Here is a 17,304-nt window from a genome sequence, read left to right on the forward strand (position 1 = left end):
GGCTAGTTACCATGCTTCCGTCAATGACGTGCCACAAAGCAATTAACCGTTCCAGGAAGTTTCGCGTGGAAACAGATTAGGGCTATAAAATAACTGTTAGCTCGTTACCATTCTTGTTACAATTCATAATCGCTTAGCACAATCAGGGTTAACATGTAATTAAACATATATGTATATATAGATATTTAATATAAATATATATATACCGGGAACGATCTTCAGGCGCGACAGAATGAAGCGTGGCTGTACTACAGTCTTCTTCCTCGGACGAGCAGAGCTCTAATATACAACATGTATAAACGAATTACGAAATAATTTTGAAGGATGCATAAGTATATTACATTAGGAATCATCCCGTAAAAATATTACACAGGTACGCTAGACTTGAACAGATTAAGAGTTTAGATTCTCCATGCTGTTACAAGTCAATATGGCAGTGATAAAAATGGGTGCAGAGGCTTAACTTTCTTTTCGAGGCACACCCGGGCAGAGGTGCAATGCTGTACAATGACAGGAAAACCCCATTTGCCGGACAAGAAAGCTTACGTAAAGTCCCTGGTGGCCTTTAATTAAAACGATACATTTGTGCATATAGGCCAAACTACGAGCCCACTGTTAGTTTTTGTCTTTTCAATTCATTGTTTATTTAGGAGCCAAAATATACTAAGTAATTTTCTGATAAGATATGATTTTAATAAGGTTTATAATCAAATACCCTGCTTTTTGCTTTTAATTGTCGAGGAAGAGTCTGCAGACTTGTACATGCAATAAGGCAACCTTGACCTGGTTGCATCGTCGGGTCAAAGTTACCACATTGTTGCAGTGTCATTAAGATTACTTAGTGTATGCTTTTCAAGTCGATTATACAAGTAAATAATATAAATTTCACTTGTATGACTTATCTCTAGATTAGCTGTGAAAAGAACACAGTTTAGTTACATCAGTTCGGAGTTAGGTTCCGGTTATTATAACTAACACTAAATATCACTTGAATGACCGGAAATCTCGCTGAGAAAATAACACGACTAAGTCAGCATAGCACCAGCTCGGAGTTAGGAAACTGTCGTTGCCTAGCTCTTACTCCGAGAGCACGTTAAGCCCCGTATATATATTCATATAACTATGTTGTTATGTATAGAGTTTCAACCAGTACCTAGCCACCAATGTAAATTTTCACGTGGACATTTCGACGTTTTTCGCCTCGCGTCAAGATAGGTTTTATCTAGGTTTCTATTTTCTTTCGAGTCGCCCACTGGCTCATTTATTATTCCATCGAAATAAACATGTTGTAAATAAATCGATAGTATTGTTATTCATATGCCCGACAATGGAAGGGCAATGAATTTAACATTATGGACATAACTCTGGCTCTTCCACGGATGTCTTCATTTTTTATTTAGCTCACGAACGTACGTACGAAGGAACGTACTTATAGAACGTATAACTGGAGCAGCTCCAAGGCAAGAGTGAATAGGCATTTTCTAGGCAAGCGTGCTCTAACCTAGACTTCATCATTGCTCTCGAACAGCCTGATTGTCAAGCGCTGGCATGAGCGTTATTAATAAAAAAAAAGGTCCAAGCTCTCACCTGCTTTGTTAATAATGTACATAGTATATATGTACTATAAACTATATCAATAACTATAACTTTTTGGTAGGAGGCTTTGGCCCTGGTTATTTACCACTACCGACAAAGACATGCCACTAAGCGATTTAACGTTCCGTTAAGATGCTGCGTTGAAGCCGTTTAGGGTTCCATACATCCCGCTAACGTCTTGGAATGCATCAAAATTCAAAATTCAAAATTCATTTATTTCAAGTAGGCCTAATATAAGCACTTTTGAAACGTCATCACAGAGATTGCAGTCTAAGGCCAACTTGTGGGGTAAAACAAAAACAAAAGGTTTTAGACTTAGGTACTTACGTTAGAAATTTGTAGTCTTTTCAGATTGAGGCCCAAAAGCAAGTTTTTATATTTTAAGTCCCATTAAATTTTAGTAATAAAGTTATCGGCTTTTGAGTTTTTAAGAAATTGTTTCCTTAAATATTTTATTGACGCCACTGTTTTTCGACACCACCCGTGCGTCAATGTTTAAGGTAAAAAAAACATAGGGAAATGTAAAAGGGCCATCTTAATTAGGAAAACAAGCTATATTGTTAACCATTCAGTATTGATGTGTTATTTGTTATCCTTATTAAATTAAATATTCCTCTACGATCTCTTTGCGGTTTGCGGCTTGTTAAATAATACGTTAAGTACGTATTTGATACATGAAGGTACATTCGTAATCATTGATAGGATAGAATGTTTTCCTTTTTCCTTCACCATGTGACACTTTTATGTACATTAACATAATATATTAGTAGGGTGCCAGGGTTCTTCTACCAGGCATGTAGAGACTGTAAATATACTACTTCAGGGAAGAGTCTAGAGAGTGTTTTAGTCATTTATTAAGTGCATGCATTTGGTTGGATACAAAAATACTAATAAGTACAAGTGCTGTTTCGGTTTTTACATAATTTTAACACATAACTAAAGCTCTTTTGGGGGGCCGAGTTTTTTTTAAGCAATTAAAGTATCTTGCTAGTTCTCCGTAATGTTCACAAAGGCTAGGCGTGTGGAGTCCCCCAATCCGCACTGGGCCAGCGTCCAACTACGGTCCAAACCTGTCTCATTGTGGGAGGTGCCAAGAGTGTCGGTAATGGGTTAATATGATGATAAAGTAAAGCAAGATTCTAATTTAGATTACACAAATAATCCACTAATAAAAAAGTGTGCATTAACAGAAAATAATCAAATATTTACAAATAATAATAAACTGTAATGAAATATGTATTATTAACATTAAAAGTTGATACAATAAGTTGATGGAAATAAACATACATATTTATTCATAAAAACAGAAGTTGCTTCACGGACTTCGATTTTACGGAAGCAACTAGGGAGTTGCAATGATCCATGAAAAGAAAATAAATCGTTAACCAATACAGGGCAAGTAAAAAGTACCTTCTCGCAAAATATGACGCTTCAATGAAGCGTATCGGAAAGAAGTTTTTGAATCTGTCATAAATTATTCTTAGCCTTGATTAAAGTATCGAATTACTTAACCAAACTCGACACTGGAGGTGAGACTTCATCCCGAATCACAACATCGGCCAAGTGTAAGTCAATCTCGCAACGAGGGTTCCTTTGGAAAGAGAGGTGTAGTCTTTAGACCAGCATTTAATTAAGTTGTTTGAAAAGAAAATTGCTGTTTTCTAAAAAACTGTGAAAACTAGACACATTGTTTAATAGCACTCATTTTCATATAAAATTGTCGGAGGAAAGGAAATGGGGGGATATAAAATTAATATACTACGACAATGTAGCCCTAAAGTAATCGTAACTTTTGTTATGGGTACAAAGATTACTGATGAATATGTATATGAATAATATTCATAAAAACTTATAATATGCAGATGAAAACCCAGACACTGATAATATATCCATGTTCATCACCATTTTCCAGTTGTGGGAATCAAACCCACGGTCTTGGACCCAAAATGCAGAGTCGCGAGCATCGCCTGGATATAGGTGGGAATGATAAATGTAATTAAAAGGAATCGAAACAATAAAATCCAAAAGAAAATAAATTTTACTATTAATTAAAGCATATTATATATGTATATATACCTATATCGTTTGTTCGGAATTTTGTCGCAAATATAATGTTACGTATTATTAAACACTAGAATTGAAATCATTTATTTTCAGAATTTGCTTTCATCTGTGATGGACGAGAATATGATGGTTTATTTTCTTTTTTATACGGAACCCTAAAAATAAAGCTACTTTTCACCTGACTAGTGAGCGACGGTGCGTATAATATATTATAACCGTTGAGCTGGTTTTTGTAGAAGTCACCAAAACAATACATAAAACAAAATTTAAAAAAAAAATCATTAATAAATTATTTAAGAATAGGTAAATCACACTACACTAGATATAAAGACAAAGCGGTTAACACTAACATGTATTTTTTTATCCACTTCGCTAGAAGAAGGTTCCAGCAAATTGGGTAAAAAAATAGTTGATCATATAATGATAGATCTTTTCGACTTATTTTATTCTTATCATTTTCTATTTCTCACATACATTTTTGACGTACGGACAACTGATAAGATTTAATCATAGAAATAGTTGAAACAATGAGGGCATTGACCTTCAAAAAGAATTACACCACAATTTCATCACACTTTATGCCTAGGTATCGACGACGAATCGAGTTTTTTGCATCAGCCTGGAATTTTAGTTAGAATTAGCTTTGTTTTACCTGATAACTCGAAGAGGTTCCCGTTATTTACTCCTAACCCATTGCAGGCCAATTTGAGTATTTCTTAATTTCAGAATTTTTAATAGTCTGATCTCGTGAAAGGCTTCGGCCCTGGCTATTTACCATTTAGCATCCCTACTAAATTGTGCATTCGGCTCAACTACTGCACCGGCCTTTCTGAAATTAAGCTTTAAGCTATTTTGTTATTAATGGGAAATATCCTCATGGATAAAAGTGACCTAGACATACCAGTGGAGCAGTAAGCTTCTAGCCACATTCAATCGTTTCTTTGGAGCAAAATGTAGAGACAAACGATTACGTGCTCACGTAGTACTATTATAATATAATTATGAAGCATTGTGTATGATTTTTCCCACGAAAAGCTAGATATAGATAGAAAGATATGTAACCTATTACTTGTTGAAAATCACACGGGAAGATCCAGCTACAACTGTTATTATTATGACCAAAACATAGCGTGTTATTTACGTTCGAAGAGAGGCTAGAGAGGCCACCGGTCTATGTATGCGTGGACTGTGACGTGGTCGCGCCGTGTCGGTGTGCCCCAGTAAACATATATATTGTAATCGTGATGCAAAGCTATTTTGACTAAAACTAAATCTGTCTCAAGACAGACAGGGCGTGAAACGAAACTTTGCGGGAGTAGTGGACTGTGGGACCGTAGTTCTATTTCGAACGGACCCTCGCGGAGTACAATTTTAATTTACCTCACGTCGCTCGACCGTACCTACGTCACTATAACCACTTCATTCATAGGTAAGGTAGGTAATGCGTACGCACACATGCAATGCGAGCGGATGTAGCATGCGTTTGCGACTTGCGTTCATTTTTTATTGATTTGTTATTTGCAAAGCTATCGCAAGTGGCGTATTTCTTAAGTTGACGTCATGAAATGTGTTATTGTAGATTATGTGGCGGTTTATCCGATAACCGCACAAGTAAACTTACTGTATCGTTACATATTATGCACACGTTAGTGTAGGTAGGTAGATAGGCGCAGAGCATTCGTGAAATTGTTATGCATTAACCTTTACCGTATGACCTGCCCGACTTTATGTAAGTATGAAAGAGAATCTCCGGTGATTCCACGTATAACCTGCCTGACACCGAATCTCCGGTGATTCATATCCAGTAATAATCTATATTAGGTAACCTACTTAGGTAATCATTTAATATATCTCGCAAGAAATAAGTTTGAGTTTTTAAAATTAGAGTATAAAATTGAAAAAGACAATTCAACATTATTTAGCTCTACTTGGCTTGGTCAAGCCATGTTCTCTATCGACGGCGGCCAGAAGCATTATTCCCTTTAACTCCGAACTCCCAAAACCCTCATATCCCTCCCTAATCTATCAATCCTCTCGCCTCAATCCTTGGATCTCTCCTCCTCTCCTCACGGCTAGCATAGGCAGGAGACAATTATCTCCCCGTGGAAAGGATACAAATTTATCTTCTCCCACAGCTTTATGAACTCTCAGAGCATTGGCGCGCACGTGGAAATAATATGCAAATAATATGTGTAATAAGAAACGGGAGTAAACGTCTTCTATCCCGTGTTCCCGTGCTTTAGTAGGTGGGCACCGTTATTAAATCTCCAGTCAGGGGATATAATCGGGGGGGTAATTTTTTTGTCTCCAGCGCCTGCTGTTTGCCCGCCATTTATTTTTGTACCGTCCATAAGCTTTACACTAGCAGCTTAAGAAAAGCCAACTTATGTTTTCCAACCTATGTACTCAGAAAGGCGAAATTGTCGGTGAAGAACGATTGCCTATGACGTCAAACGTTAAACGTCATGGCCTAACTGTTCTTGACCATTCGTCCGTTTGTTCCGTCATGACACTCACGCGTTTTCTAATTTGACCAAAATAAGCATCGCTTGATTTATGTATATAAGGCGTGCGTAGCGAGTGCTAAATATCGTTTTTTTGATATACAAAATAGATGCTAAACAGATAATCCTGAGTAGTAGTATAACTTGCCCTTTTTCTCTCTAGGTCGACTGCGAGAAAATCCGTGAGCCTATCTTTAATCTAGTCTAAAAAGGTACTAAAGTATCACATTATATCTCTTCACTCCCATTTCCTCGCAAATTATATGCCAACTTTGGTCCAACATCTTTACCGTGCCAAAAAAGCACAACATGTTAAAGTTAATATAAATTCCGCATCCCCTTATAAAGTTCTTTTTTTTTTTTTTTACCTTTTTAGCCTCCTGAAGGATAATCTCAATAAATACCTGCGGACTGTGGAAAAACGAGAAATAACTAACGAGCTATGTTTTTCGCACACATGGTTATATACGTAGCAATTGCTCGGTAACAGCATGTTCTCTTGCTTCTAATAACTGTCTGTGATAGCCTAGTGGTCAAGACTTCGGCTTCTCTTCCGGGGGCCCGAGTCCGAATCCCAGCACGCACTTTTAACTTTTCTAAGTTATGTGCGTTTAAAGCAATTAAAATATCACTTCCTTCAACGGAGAAGGAAACATCGCGAGGAAACCTGTGTGCCTGAGAGTATTTCATAATGTTCTCAATGGCATGTGGAGTCCACCAATCCGCATTGGGCCAGCGTGGTGGAGTACAGCCTAAACCCTTCTCAATTATAGTCAGAGGAGACGAGACGAGATCACGAGTTTCTGGGTTCAATTAAAGGATCGGGATAAAAATAGTTAGGTTATCTTAAGAAATCCTCAGTGCCATTCCGGTGAGACGTAATGGTGTCCACCCTCGTTCTTCGGAGATAATGTTAATGGATAACGGATATTATCACTAACATTTGATAATAATTTTTAATTGAAGCAGCGTAGTGGGATTTTACTTTTTTATCCCACAAAAAGTTAACCCTTGACTGCAGTGTAAAATTGTAGCAGGCTAGCCCTTTAGATGTAGGTATGGCAGTTATATTAAACCGTTTTGGTTTCTACACGGCAATGTACCGAAACACTTGGCGGTAGATCTTTGTCGGTAAGGTTGTAACCACCCTACCGACAAAGCCACCACCACGGCTGAAGCCACCAGACCAGACTATTCTAATATTGAATTTTATAATTATTATTTTTCTAATAGCCACCAGCGCTCACCACTACGCCAAAAGAGGTCCTCATAATTCTTTAGTCTATGGACTAAAACTATCTCTCCTATGAGCCAGTGGAATGCTAGGCAGTGAGGATGTGCTACTAATGAGTTATGAGTAATGTGTCAGAAAACACTAGCTTTAGAGGTGAAATTATTCAGTAAACATAAATTCCAAACGGACATCATAAAAATAGTGCTGAGGTGGTCGGAACGTTAATTACTTTGGTTGATTGTGATTAGATGTCGAATGTGCGATAATATAATAACATTAGCACGTCTGCGGTAAACAAACTTATGACGTGCACATTCCATTGTTATTTCTTTGACGGACAATTTGTTATTCTTAATATCAAAAGAGATATCTATCTTTTAATATCAAAAAGATTATTCATTTGTTTTAGGCCATTCTATTCAGTATTATCTTGGCAAGGTGGATGATGATACTGGCGAGATGTAGATCCAGTCAGTTAAACTGATTCTTTGTGATAGGTCAGTATCTATCTCTACTTCTATATAAGACAGATAGTTTTATTGCAAACAGTCTTTGCATGACTTACACTAACTTTGACGATCAGAACTTGCTTCGATCCTGCACCCACGGCAAACTCCATAGTAGGTAATTCTTATACGCTTAATTGTGTTAGACTCTGGAATTCCCTGCCTGCTGACATATGTCAGGCTCAAAACCTTCATTTATCTATGTAATATTATAGTATAATATGTGTCTAGTATTAGAATTTATAAGTAAGTTGTTTATTATAATTATTTATATACATACATAACTGCATCATACAATGCATGAATGAATGAAATACACTATATTGTACACCAAATTAAAAAAACAAGCTTAAAAAAATACACAATTAAAATAAAAGAGAAAAGGTACAATAGGCGGCCTTATCGCTTAAAAACGATCTCTACCAGGCAACCTACCAAATCAAATTGAGTACATGAAGTTAAGAAGAAGGGTTAGGGTGTACACAAAGTAATACTTAAATAATAAACATAAATTACAAAAATAAGTAAATAACAATAATAAATAAAATAAAATATACATAGTTCATAAAAAAAAATATAATAGAATATATGATACATATATTTTAAACTTAAATTGCTGCACCAACCCGTTCCTTCGTCTTTCCTAATGTCAAAGGTTGTCTGGAAGATCGCTTTAGCGATTAGACCGCTTTTGCACGCCTTTTTCTGTTTCTTCTGTTTATGCGTTTACTTCGAATAAAATGTGTGTGTGCAATAATTTTGTTTAAATAAAACTTAGTTTGTTTGAAAATATGAACGAAACGAAAAGTGCTCAAAAATAACTAAAAACGAATAATTCGAGATTTTCAAAACTCTTTTTACCAGTTTCAAACTATTTTTATAGACATACCATAACTATTTTAAGGATATTATAACAAAATAAACGATAACGTATTTCTACGTACTTAGTCAGTTTATTTTATAAAAGATCCAAGGAGTAGCAACGCGATTTTTGCCGCCATTAAATTATAAGATTGTTCTCGTTGTACGCCATACGCCAAACAGCAAGAAGAGAATACAAAGACTACTGCCTCACTAGCAGGCCGATTCTGTATGTCAGTAATTGATATCTGTGGAATGTAACCCAAATAATGAATTTTCAACCAAGTTCATTTCAACTCGGTTGGCAGATACAATTACGTAATGTTTAATTTTTAATAAGTTTAATCGAGATGTTACTTGCTTTAACGATGAGGGAATACATCGTGAGGACACCTGCATGCGTGTACATAACGTCAAAGGTGTGTGAAGTCTACTTATCCGCACTTGGCCAGCGTGGTGAACTTTGGCCTAAACCCTCCTCATTCTGAGACTCGTGCCTTCTAGTGGGCAGATGATGGGTTGACAATGATGAATATTTAATATTAATAAATAAATAAATAATAAATATACTACGACAATACACACATCGCCATCTAGTCCCACACTAAGCGTAGCTTGTGTTATGGGTACTAAGGTAACTGATGAATATTTTTTATGAATAATATACAGAGGCCCGGCAGGGTTGTAGGTACTTCTGGGAAGTATACAACGGGTTCCCCTGACGTCCAATAAAGCCAACGAGAGGGACATGCCGTGGTGGTTTTTAGTTCGGGTAAACGAGTCCCACATACCCTCTGTCCTGCCCAAAAGGACAGAGGTAGCCATAAAGCTTTTCCACCACGACAAAAAAAAAAGGGTTGTAGGTACTCAACTGAGTTATAGAAGTTCAGGTGTTGTGATACACGTTTTATTTACAGATCCAGACTGGGCGTCATACAACCTGGGTATATTCATCTGTATGCGATGCGCGAGCATACACCGAGGCATGGGTGCGCACATCAGCAAAGTCAAGCACCTAGAGTTGGATCGGTGGGAGGATTCCCAAGTACAGCGAATGAAGGAAGTCGGTAACATCGCCGCAAAGAATAAATATGAAGAACGAGTACCTCCTTGCTATAGACGACCGACGAAGAACGATCCCCAGTAAGTCAGCAAATAAACATTAACAAGCGAAATTAAGTACTCCTTAACTAACTTAAGTAACTTGGCATCCTCAATAAGGTCAAGCGGTACTTCACGCCTGAACAGCTTCTTACCTTGTACCAAGCTCAAGTTCGATCATGCATGGAGTACTGTTCCCATTTATGGGATGGCTCTGCCAAGTATCAGCTTGATGCCCTGGATTCGGTTGATCGCCGTGCTAGAAGGCTCATCGGTGACCTAGCCAATAAAAAACTTAAGAGTTTGGAACATCGTCGCAAGGTTGCCTGCCTTTCGGTATTCTATAGGATATATTTCGGAGAGTGTGCTCAAGAACTATTTGATCTAGTTCCCCCCTCGCCTTTTTACCATCGAACCGCGAGGCACCGGAAGGATCTGCATCCCTACGTGGTCGATATACCGCGGACGCGTACGAAGCGCTTCGCATCTTTGTTTCTAATTCGCACCGCTAGGATCTGGAATGCTCTTCCAGCTTCCATTTTCCCCAGTTCTTACAACATTAGTACCTTCAAATCAAGAGTGAATAGGCATCTTCTAGGCAAGCGCGCTCCACCTTAGGCTGCATCATCGCTTACCATCAGGTGTGATTGCAGTCAAACGCTCGTCTATAAATATAAAAAAAAAAAAAAAAAAAAAAGTAACCGTATTAAGTGGTAGAGCTTCTATTGACTAAGGCCGGGGGAATATTACCGCCATGCTTATTTCTGCCGCAAAGCAACATTGCGTGGCTGATTTAGTCTTATTCTTACTCGTATTCAAGTATGTATAGTATGTTATAGCATATATTAGTTTATTATCTATATTTATACAAAAGAAAAGAAGAGAAGAACGGCTGGACCATATTTTATGATATTTGAATTTATGGATTTCTCTTAGACTGGAATAGCATAATAAGTATTAAAATATAACATTCATCAAAACAAAAATGATCAGCGGTACGAAGTTCGCCGGGACAGCTAGTTATCTATTTATATAAAAGAAAGTTGTGTTAGTTACACCATTTATAACTCAAGAACGGCTTGACCAATTTTTATGATATTTGATTTTTTGGATTCCTCTTAGACCGGAATAGGATAATAAGTATTTAAATATAACACTCATAAAAAAAAAAATCCGCGGTACGAAGTTCGCCGGGACAGCTAGTCTATATATAAAAGAAAGTTGTGTTAGTTACACCATTTATAACTCAAGAACGGCTGGACCAATTTTTATGATATTCGATTTTTTGGATTCCTCTTAGACCGGAATAGGATAATAAGTATTAATATATAACATTCATTAAAAAAAAAAAACAAATGATCCACGATACGAAGTTCGCCGGGGAAGCTAGTTTTTTATATTTATTACTATTATTTTATGTAGTTAAGTATTGGTGTGTTATTATTCGTGAGTATGTATGTAATAACGATACACCCCAAGAATCGGTTTCTCGTGGCTTTCCTAATCCTAAGGTTGCCTGGAAGAGATCGCTACCTTCTAAGAGATAAGGACACTCTTTGTATCTTAATTTTCAATTATTACTATAAAAAAAGGTAATTTGAGAAAAAAAAAAACTTTTTTTAATTACTGACGCTATTTTGGTCCCTTTCATACTGCGTTTAGCTATCTACACTTACTATGTCAGCGTTCATTTTTCCAATATTGACCTAGGCTTTTGGCCATTTTATTTACGTCTCTGACAAATTGTAACTTTTAATAATTTAAACGTTTAATAGTAAAGTAACACCTTTACTAATAAACGTTTAAATTATATTAAAATGTACAAACGTAACATCTCTACGCAAGGTCTCACAAGTGCAGATAAAGAAAGTAAGCAACCGCAAACAAAATAATCACGTACTGTTTTTTTTGTTATTGAACGATTGACGAAGAACAAAATATATACCTATAACAATGAACAATAAGTTATAAAACATATAATATAGGATATGTAGTATAAAACATCAAATCTTGACCTACATGCGTTATCTTTTTTATCAAATGTCCCATAGAATGAAACTTTACTGAGTGATAACTTGATAAGTGTGAAAACAGTAAAATAATCTGACTTCTTATCTTGTAAGTTAACTTTCGTAGCTCTGTACTCATAGCCATAAATATTTAGGTAAAATGGAATTCCCGCTCAAGATCTGTTCGTTTGTTAGTGTGTATATATGTTACCACAAACTTTAGGCCGTGGCTTCGTCAGTGTTTCTTTTGGTTTTTTGAAAGTCCCGCGGGCATGGTTAGTTTCTCCGGGATAAACATATTTCTGTGAAGAATACAAGTTACATCTATGCAAATTTTGGTTAAGGTTGGTTAAGCTGTGGAGCTTTGCATAGGTAACAACCAAACGAACACACATACTTTCGCATTTGTCTTATTACACATCTTTTGATACATTGTGATTATGGATTGCCCTCAAAACTACTGGATCGAAACTGTTGCGTTTTTTTGACTAGTGTTTTGAACGGATTTTTAGGCGGCTTACTACCGTCGCTTAAAGCGGTATTCTTTTAATATTGTTGACGCTATTGTTTCAGACTATTTAAAAAAAGCTTTTTATTTCTTGCAACTTATATTCACTAAGCTAGTTTATTAATGTAAGTATTTTAGTTTACGTTTTAACTTAAATTTCTTGTTACGAATGTTAGTTAATTTCATGAATCCCGGATTCACCTTAAAGACCTCCTCCAACGATGTCCATTTTTCTCTGTCTTTTGCTACTTGAGCCCAGTTTAGACCGGCTATTTTTTGGTCTCGTCCTCCCATCGATGCCAATGGCCTCCCGGTCTTTTGCCTTTTGGGCTTTTCCACAGAGTTGCTCTTACGGTCCACCTCTGATCTATAAGCCTCGCTACATGACCTGACCATTTTCACTTCAGTTAAGTGCATAGCTCAAGGCATTCGTTGCTTTTGTTATATATTTTTGTATGGGCGTTCTTTATCGAGTTTTTTTTTATCTTCAGTATGCTGCGTACTAGTCCACGCTGGCAGGTGTTGATGTCAAACATGGGAGGAGGCTAGAATTTCATAGGCTCGTAGGCTCGTATGACGATAGTGGTCTGACTTTATATGTTGCAATCTGAATTTGATGTCATGTTTTGTTCTTGTTTTTTATTAGTTTGTTTTGAAGGGTATTGGCCATAATCGGGTTGGAGGATGATATATGTTTTTTTTTGCTTTAGTACGTTTATTTGTCGTATCTTTGCTGGAGGAGGGGTCTGCTGCTACAGACGTTAGTTATGTTATTATTATTTATATTGCTAAAATATTTAAACGGGTAACATACCACGATAATTTTATGAGATTAGTCGATATTTCAACCTATTTGCATGGTTCGCACAAGTCGTATATTAGGTACATACGACTGGTTGTCGTATGTACCTAACATACGACGTACCTACCTGTTTAAATGTTTTGCGTTATTTTGATTAACCACGGAAATCTTACTTTAAGAGCTCTCGTATTATTTATTTTAACATTACCTATGGTAGTAGTGTAAATTTGAAATTGTGGCAGTAACTTTCCAGTACTTAATAAAATACATATTATTAAATTAGTGACGTGGTATAGGATGAAACTATTAACGGCGATACAAGTAGGTACAACGATTATAATAAATGCTCGGCTAACCCTAGTTGCCAAATTTAAGAATAATCGTGGTTTATGAATATTCATTTACAAACTTATTTGTATTCAAATTAACAATAACCGACACGAATTAGTTCACGTTATAATATTCAAACATCAGCCTCACTCTTGTAACTCAAACAATGTCAAATGATTTGTTACTACACGTGTAAAAAAAAAAGTTGTGAGGAAACACGTGTAAAAATCGAGTGACACCGAAATATGACCTCTTTTGAAAATGCGCCTTTGATTATTACAGGGTTTTGATCGAACAATGGATTCGTGCTAAGTACCAACGCGAAGAGTTTTGCCATCCGGAGCGACAGAACTACCTATCCGGCTCCATGGAAGGGTTCTTGATGAAGAGAGGCAAAGAAGACAGCAGATACCAGCTGAGAAAGTTTGTCCTTAACGAAAACGAGGACACATTGAAGTAAGCCCCACAACTATTCGCTTTTGCTGTTGATTCTACACGCCGATTTACATTGCGACATTAATGTCCTTACCTGAATTTCATTGTAAGAATTACAGTGAAATTGATTACAAGACATCAATTAAGTAATGTGTACGTTAGTTAATACTTGAAATGCGAAGTGCGTCTGATGGTTTGTCTCAAATACAAGGCTAAAAAGCTGCACTGATTCTAACAAAGTTTGCCACGAAAAATTGCTTGCATCTTGGAGACGAATATATTATACTGTGTTAAGAAAAATAAGAATAAAACTAAGAATTTATATGAGGAATAGTGTGATTTGAAAAACTAGAGACGGGCACAGCGTAAAAGTTCAGAGGAACGTAGACCCCGTGCAAGGTAAAATTCCCAGGCTCTGTTACAAAATACCTTTGATTATGATGTCACGATTAGAACTAGTTTTGGCACGTGACTTCGGGTGCGTTTTTTTTTGCTGACTATTCCACTGGACCAGTTTGTTTTTCACGGCAAAAAATTACCCAGTTAATGTCAGTCACTACTATAAATCATTAAAAAAAAATTATAAACGATTTCCGGGTGTTTTTTACATAAAAAGTACAACTGTTGATCTCGAAGATACAAGCTAAATATGTGGCTACAACTTCATCATAATCAGTGCAGTCGCTGAGCACAGCCTAGGTGACAAACAAATAAACATACTTTCGCTTTATAATATTAGTATGGGTATTAACGAAACTAGCTTACGCGATGCGTCAACTTGCAGCAATGTATCTAATATCGCAATGTAAATCAGACTTTATGACAGACATGCTACCAATATGATTCAGGATATTTTATGCAACTGTAGAATCAACGCGCAATTCAGAAGCGACAATTTAACTTGCATGCTGTTAAGTTCATTGCTATTTCATTTTCAATGTTTGCCCATCATACATGCAATCAGAGATATTTACATCGGCGATAGTGTATTTTCGAAACTCGTCTTAATTCAATTGCTTTTTATTGATATTCGTTTAACCTAACTCGCTTTTTTGCGCAGCTAAGATCAGTACTAAACTAGGCTTTTTCACTTTAAACTATAGGTACAAAATAAACGTGGCAAAGCTCAACGTCCGCGTCGCGTTTCGTCGGTGCTAACTAATTCGTCTGAAGAAAAATTCATAGTGACGCGCGTTTGTAAAATTTTCGTATTAGTTTGTTTTAAGTAAAATCTTCTCAGTGAGTTGTTGTCAGTGTGGACGCAAAATAAATGTCTTTGGTACCCGACAGCCGAGCACTTGCCAGCGCGTTAATTGGTGCAAGCAGCGTCTCAATCAGTCAAATTTGTAATCCTGCTTTTATTCTTATAGGGCTATTCGGTCTTGTGTTTGCTTGAATTTGAATCGCACTATAGGATATATCATAAAGTAGGGTTCGCCGATGCAAATCAATTTCAACTTACCGCCACGGCATTAAAGTAGCTTTCTCATTAACTTTATTAAAGAAGTGAATTTTCCGTACTAAGTTCTATCACCTGACGGTAAGGTAAAAATTTATTCAGCGCAAACTGCGTCTACAATACGATTTCGCCAAGTGATGAAATAGTTAAATAAACTGTAATAACCAGTTGTTATTTAATCTGTTAATACTCTTGCCAACAAATTGCGAATATTGTTTACCAAATTCTCGTGTTGATAAGAATGATAAGGTGTAAAGTCCGTTTTATACTTTAGTCACAGTGTTACAATGTAATTTTATTATGGGCTCTATATAATGGGATTTACGCGGCAATGTTAAGGTGCTTATTCGCTCGGTAAATCAAGGGCGTTGACTCTCCATTTGAATGAAACTCCATTGTGAAATGCGGTGTTCTATGACGTAAAATTTACGAAAACTTCCACACCTCTGCTACTACGTCAAGTGGCTGACAAATATTTACCTACGCCCGACGTAATTCTGAACTCCTAGGTTTGCGACGGTGACTATGCTCTTCACGGTCGTTCGTTTACGAAGATGTTGCATTAAACAATGTAATAAGACATATTATTTGTGCAATTTAGATACATTAATACTTTATTGCACTCAATCAGAACGAAAATGATAACAGACACGGAGTAATATACGATTGGCATAGTAACTTCATTCGGAAATCTGAGAAGGTAATTTTAAATTTAGAATGCGAGAAAATTTAAATTGAAAAAAAAAGACAAAACGAAACGATTTTATAGAAAAAATTTTGCTACTTTGGGGTACATTATTGCAAATTTTTTAAGGAGATCCTTTTTTTTTTGGAAAATAAATTATAGCCTATGTAACACAGTCCAGTACTTTCGGAGCCTATTGGGTCAAAACAAACAAACAAAATTTTTTTCCCCTTTATAGTATACTAGCGTACCCAGCCCGCTAGATTTTGCTTTATCTTATTTAAACAATAAACTTACATCATTAAATTTTTAATTTTAGTCTCATTATATATTAAATCATTTATTTCTCTCCGTATTCATTCTCTTCTATTCTCTTCTCGAGCGGGTGAAGATGATTATCTACACCCATGTACACCCAACAATAGAATATCATCATAGTAAATAATATAATATAAAAAGCTGTATTTGACAGTTTGACAGTTCAATAATAGGAGTGCTCCGATCGTCACCAAACTTTACAGGATTACTTGCCAGGTAAATGCAAAGATTCCCTGAAAGTTTCATTGAAATCGGTCCAGCCGTTTCGGAGCCTATACGGAACATACCCACACACTTTTTCTTTTATATATATATATAGATAGATAGATACAAGATAATCGGCATATTGACAATAATACTGCCTGTGTGCAGTATTGTCGTATTGATTAAATGAAGTATTAGTAAGAAATAATGCCAATATTATTGACAACTCTACCACTTTAACAATACTCGCGATAATATTGACTGAGTGCTGGTAGCTACCAGGATAAAAGAAACGAAATTTGACATGTTGTTTGATAGACTAGGTACTCTTGATTTTTGTTCTTGTTTGTGTCTTAACTTGAAATTATTCGTAGGCTCATTTGGTGCATTTTGGAGTTTAGACTGTAATCTGAAGAATACTTATACATTCGATGTGATATAATTGCATCCTTCTTTTAAACGTAATTTTAAAGTAAATAGCTATTCAATTTATTGCAATATTTTTTTTATTCCACTAGAAGTCCTTGTCTGCAGTCTGAACTGCTGGAGAGTGATGGCGATGCAGTCTAAGATGGTAATAAGCTAACTGTTAGGGGTATGTAAGTGATATTATACCCATACCCGTACTCGGTTACGGAAAATGTAAAGCTAAATCGCTGAGCGGCACGTCTTTGTCGGGTGATAGCCA

The 17,304-nt window shown here is 36.3% G+C and overlaps 1 protein-coding gene across 2 annotated transcripts in view; it reads left to right on the top strand.

Annotated features, from left to right (window-relative positions):
- LOC120630433 (arf-GAP with dual PH domain-containing protein 1-like) overlaps window positions 1–17,304 on the top strand; it is a 34,727-nt gene that overhangs the window by 8,267 nt on the left and 9,156 nt on the right. For both annotated transcript variants that reach the window (XM_039899664.1, XM_039899665.1), the window contains exons 2-3: window positions 9,683–9,908; window positions 13,798–13,971. In XM_039899664.1, the coding sequence (XP_039755598.1) occupies window positions 9,683–9,908; window positions 13,798–13,971 (400 nt within the window). The remainder of the gene's footprint in view (window positions 1–9,682; window positions 9,909–13,797; window positions 13,972–17,304) is intronic.

The sequence above is a fragment of the Pararge aegeria genome, chromosome 16, assembly GCF_905163445.1.
Source record: "Pararge aegeria chromosome 16, ilParAegt1.1, whole genome shotgun sequence".
In the NCBI taxonomy this organism is placed as follows: Eukaryota; Metazoa; Arthropoda; class Insecta; order Lepidoptera; family Nymphalidae; genus Pararge; species Pararge aegeria.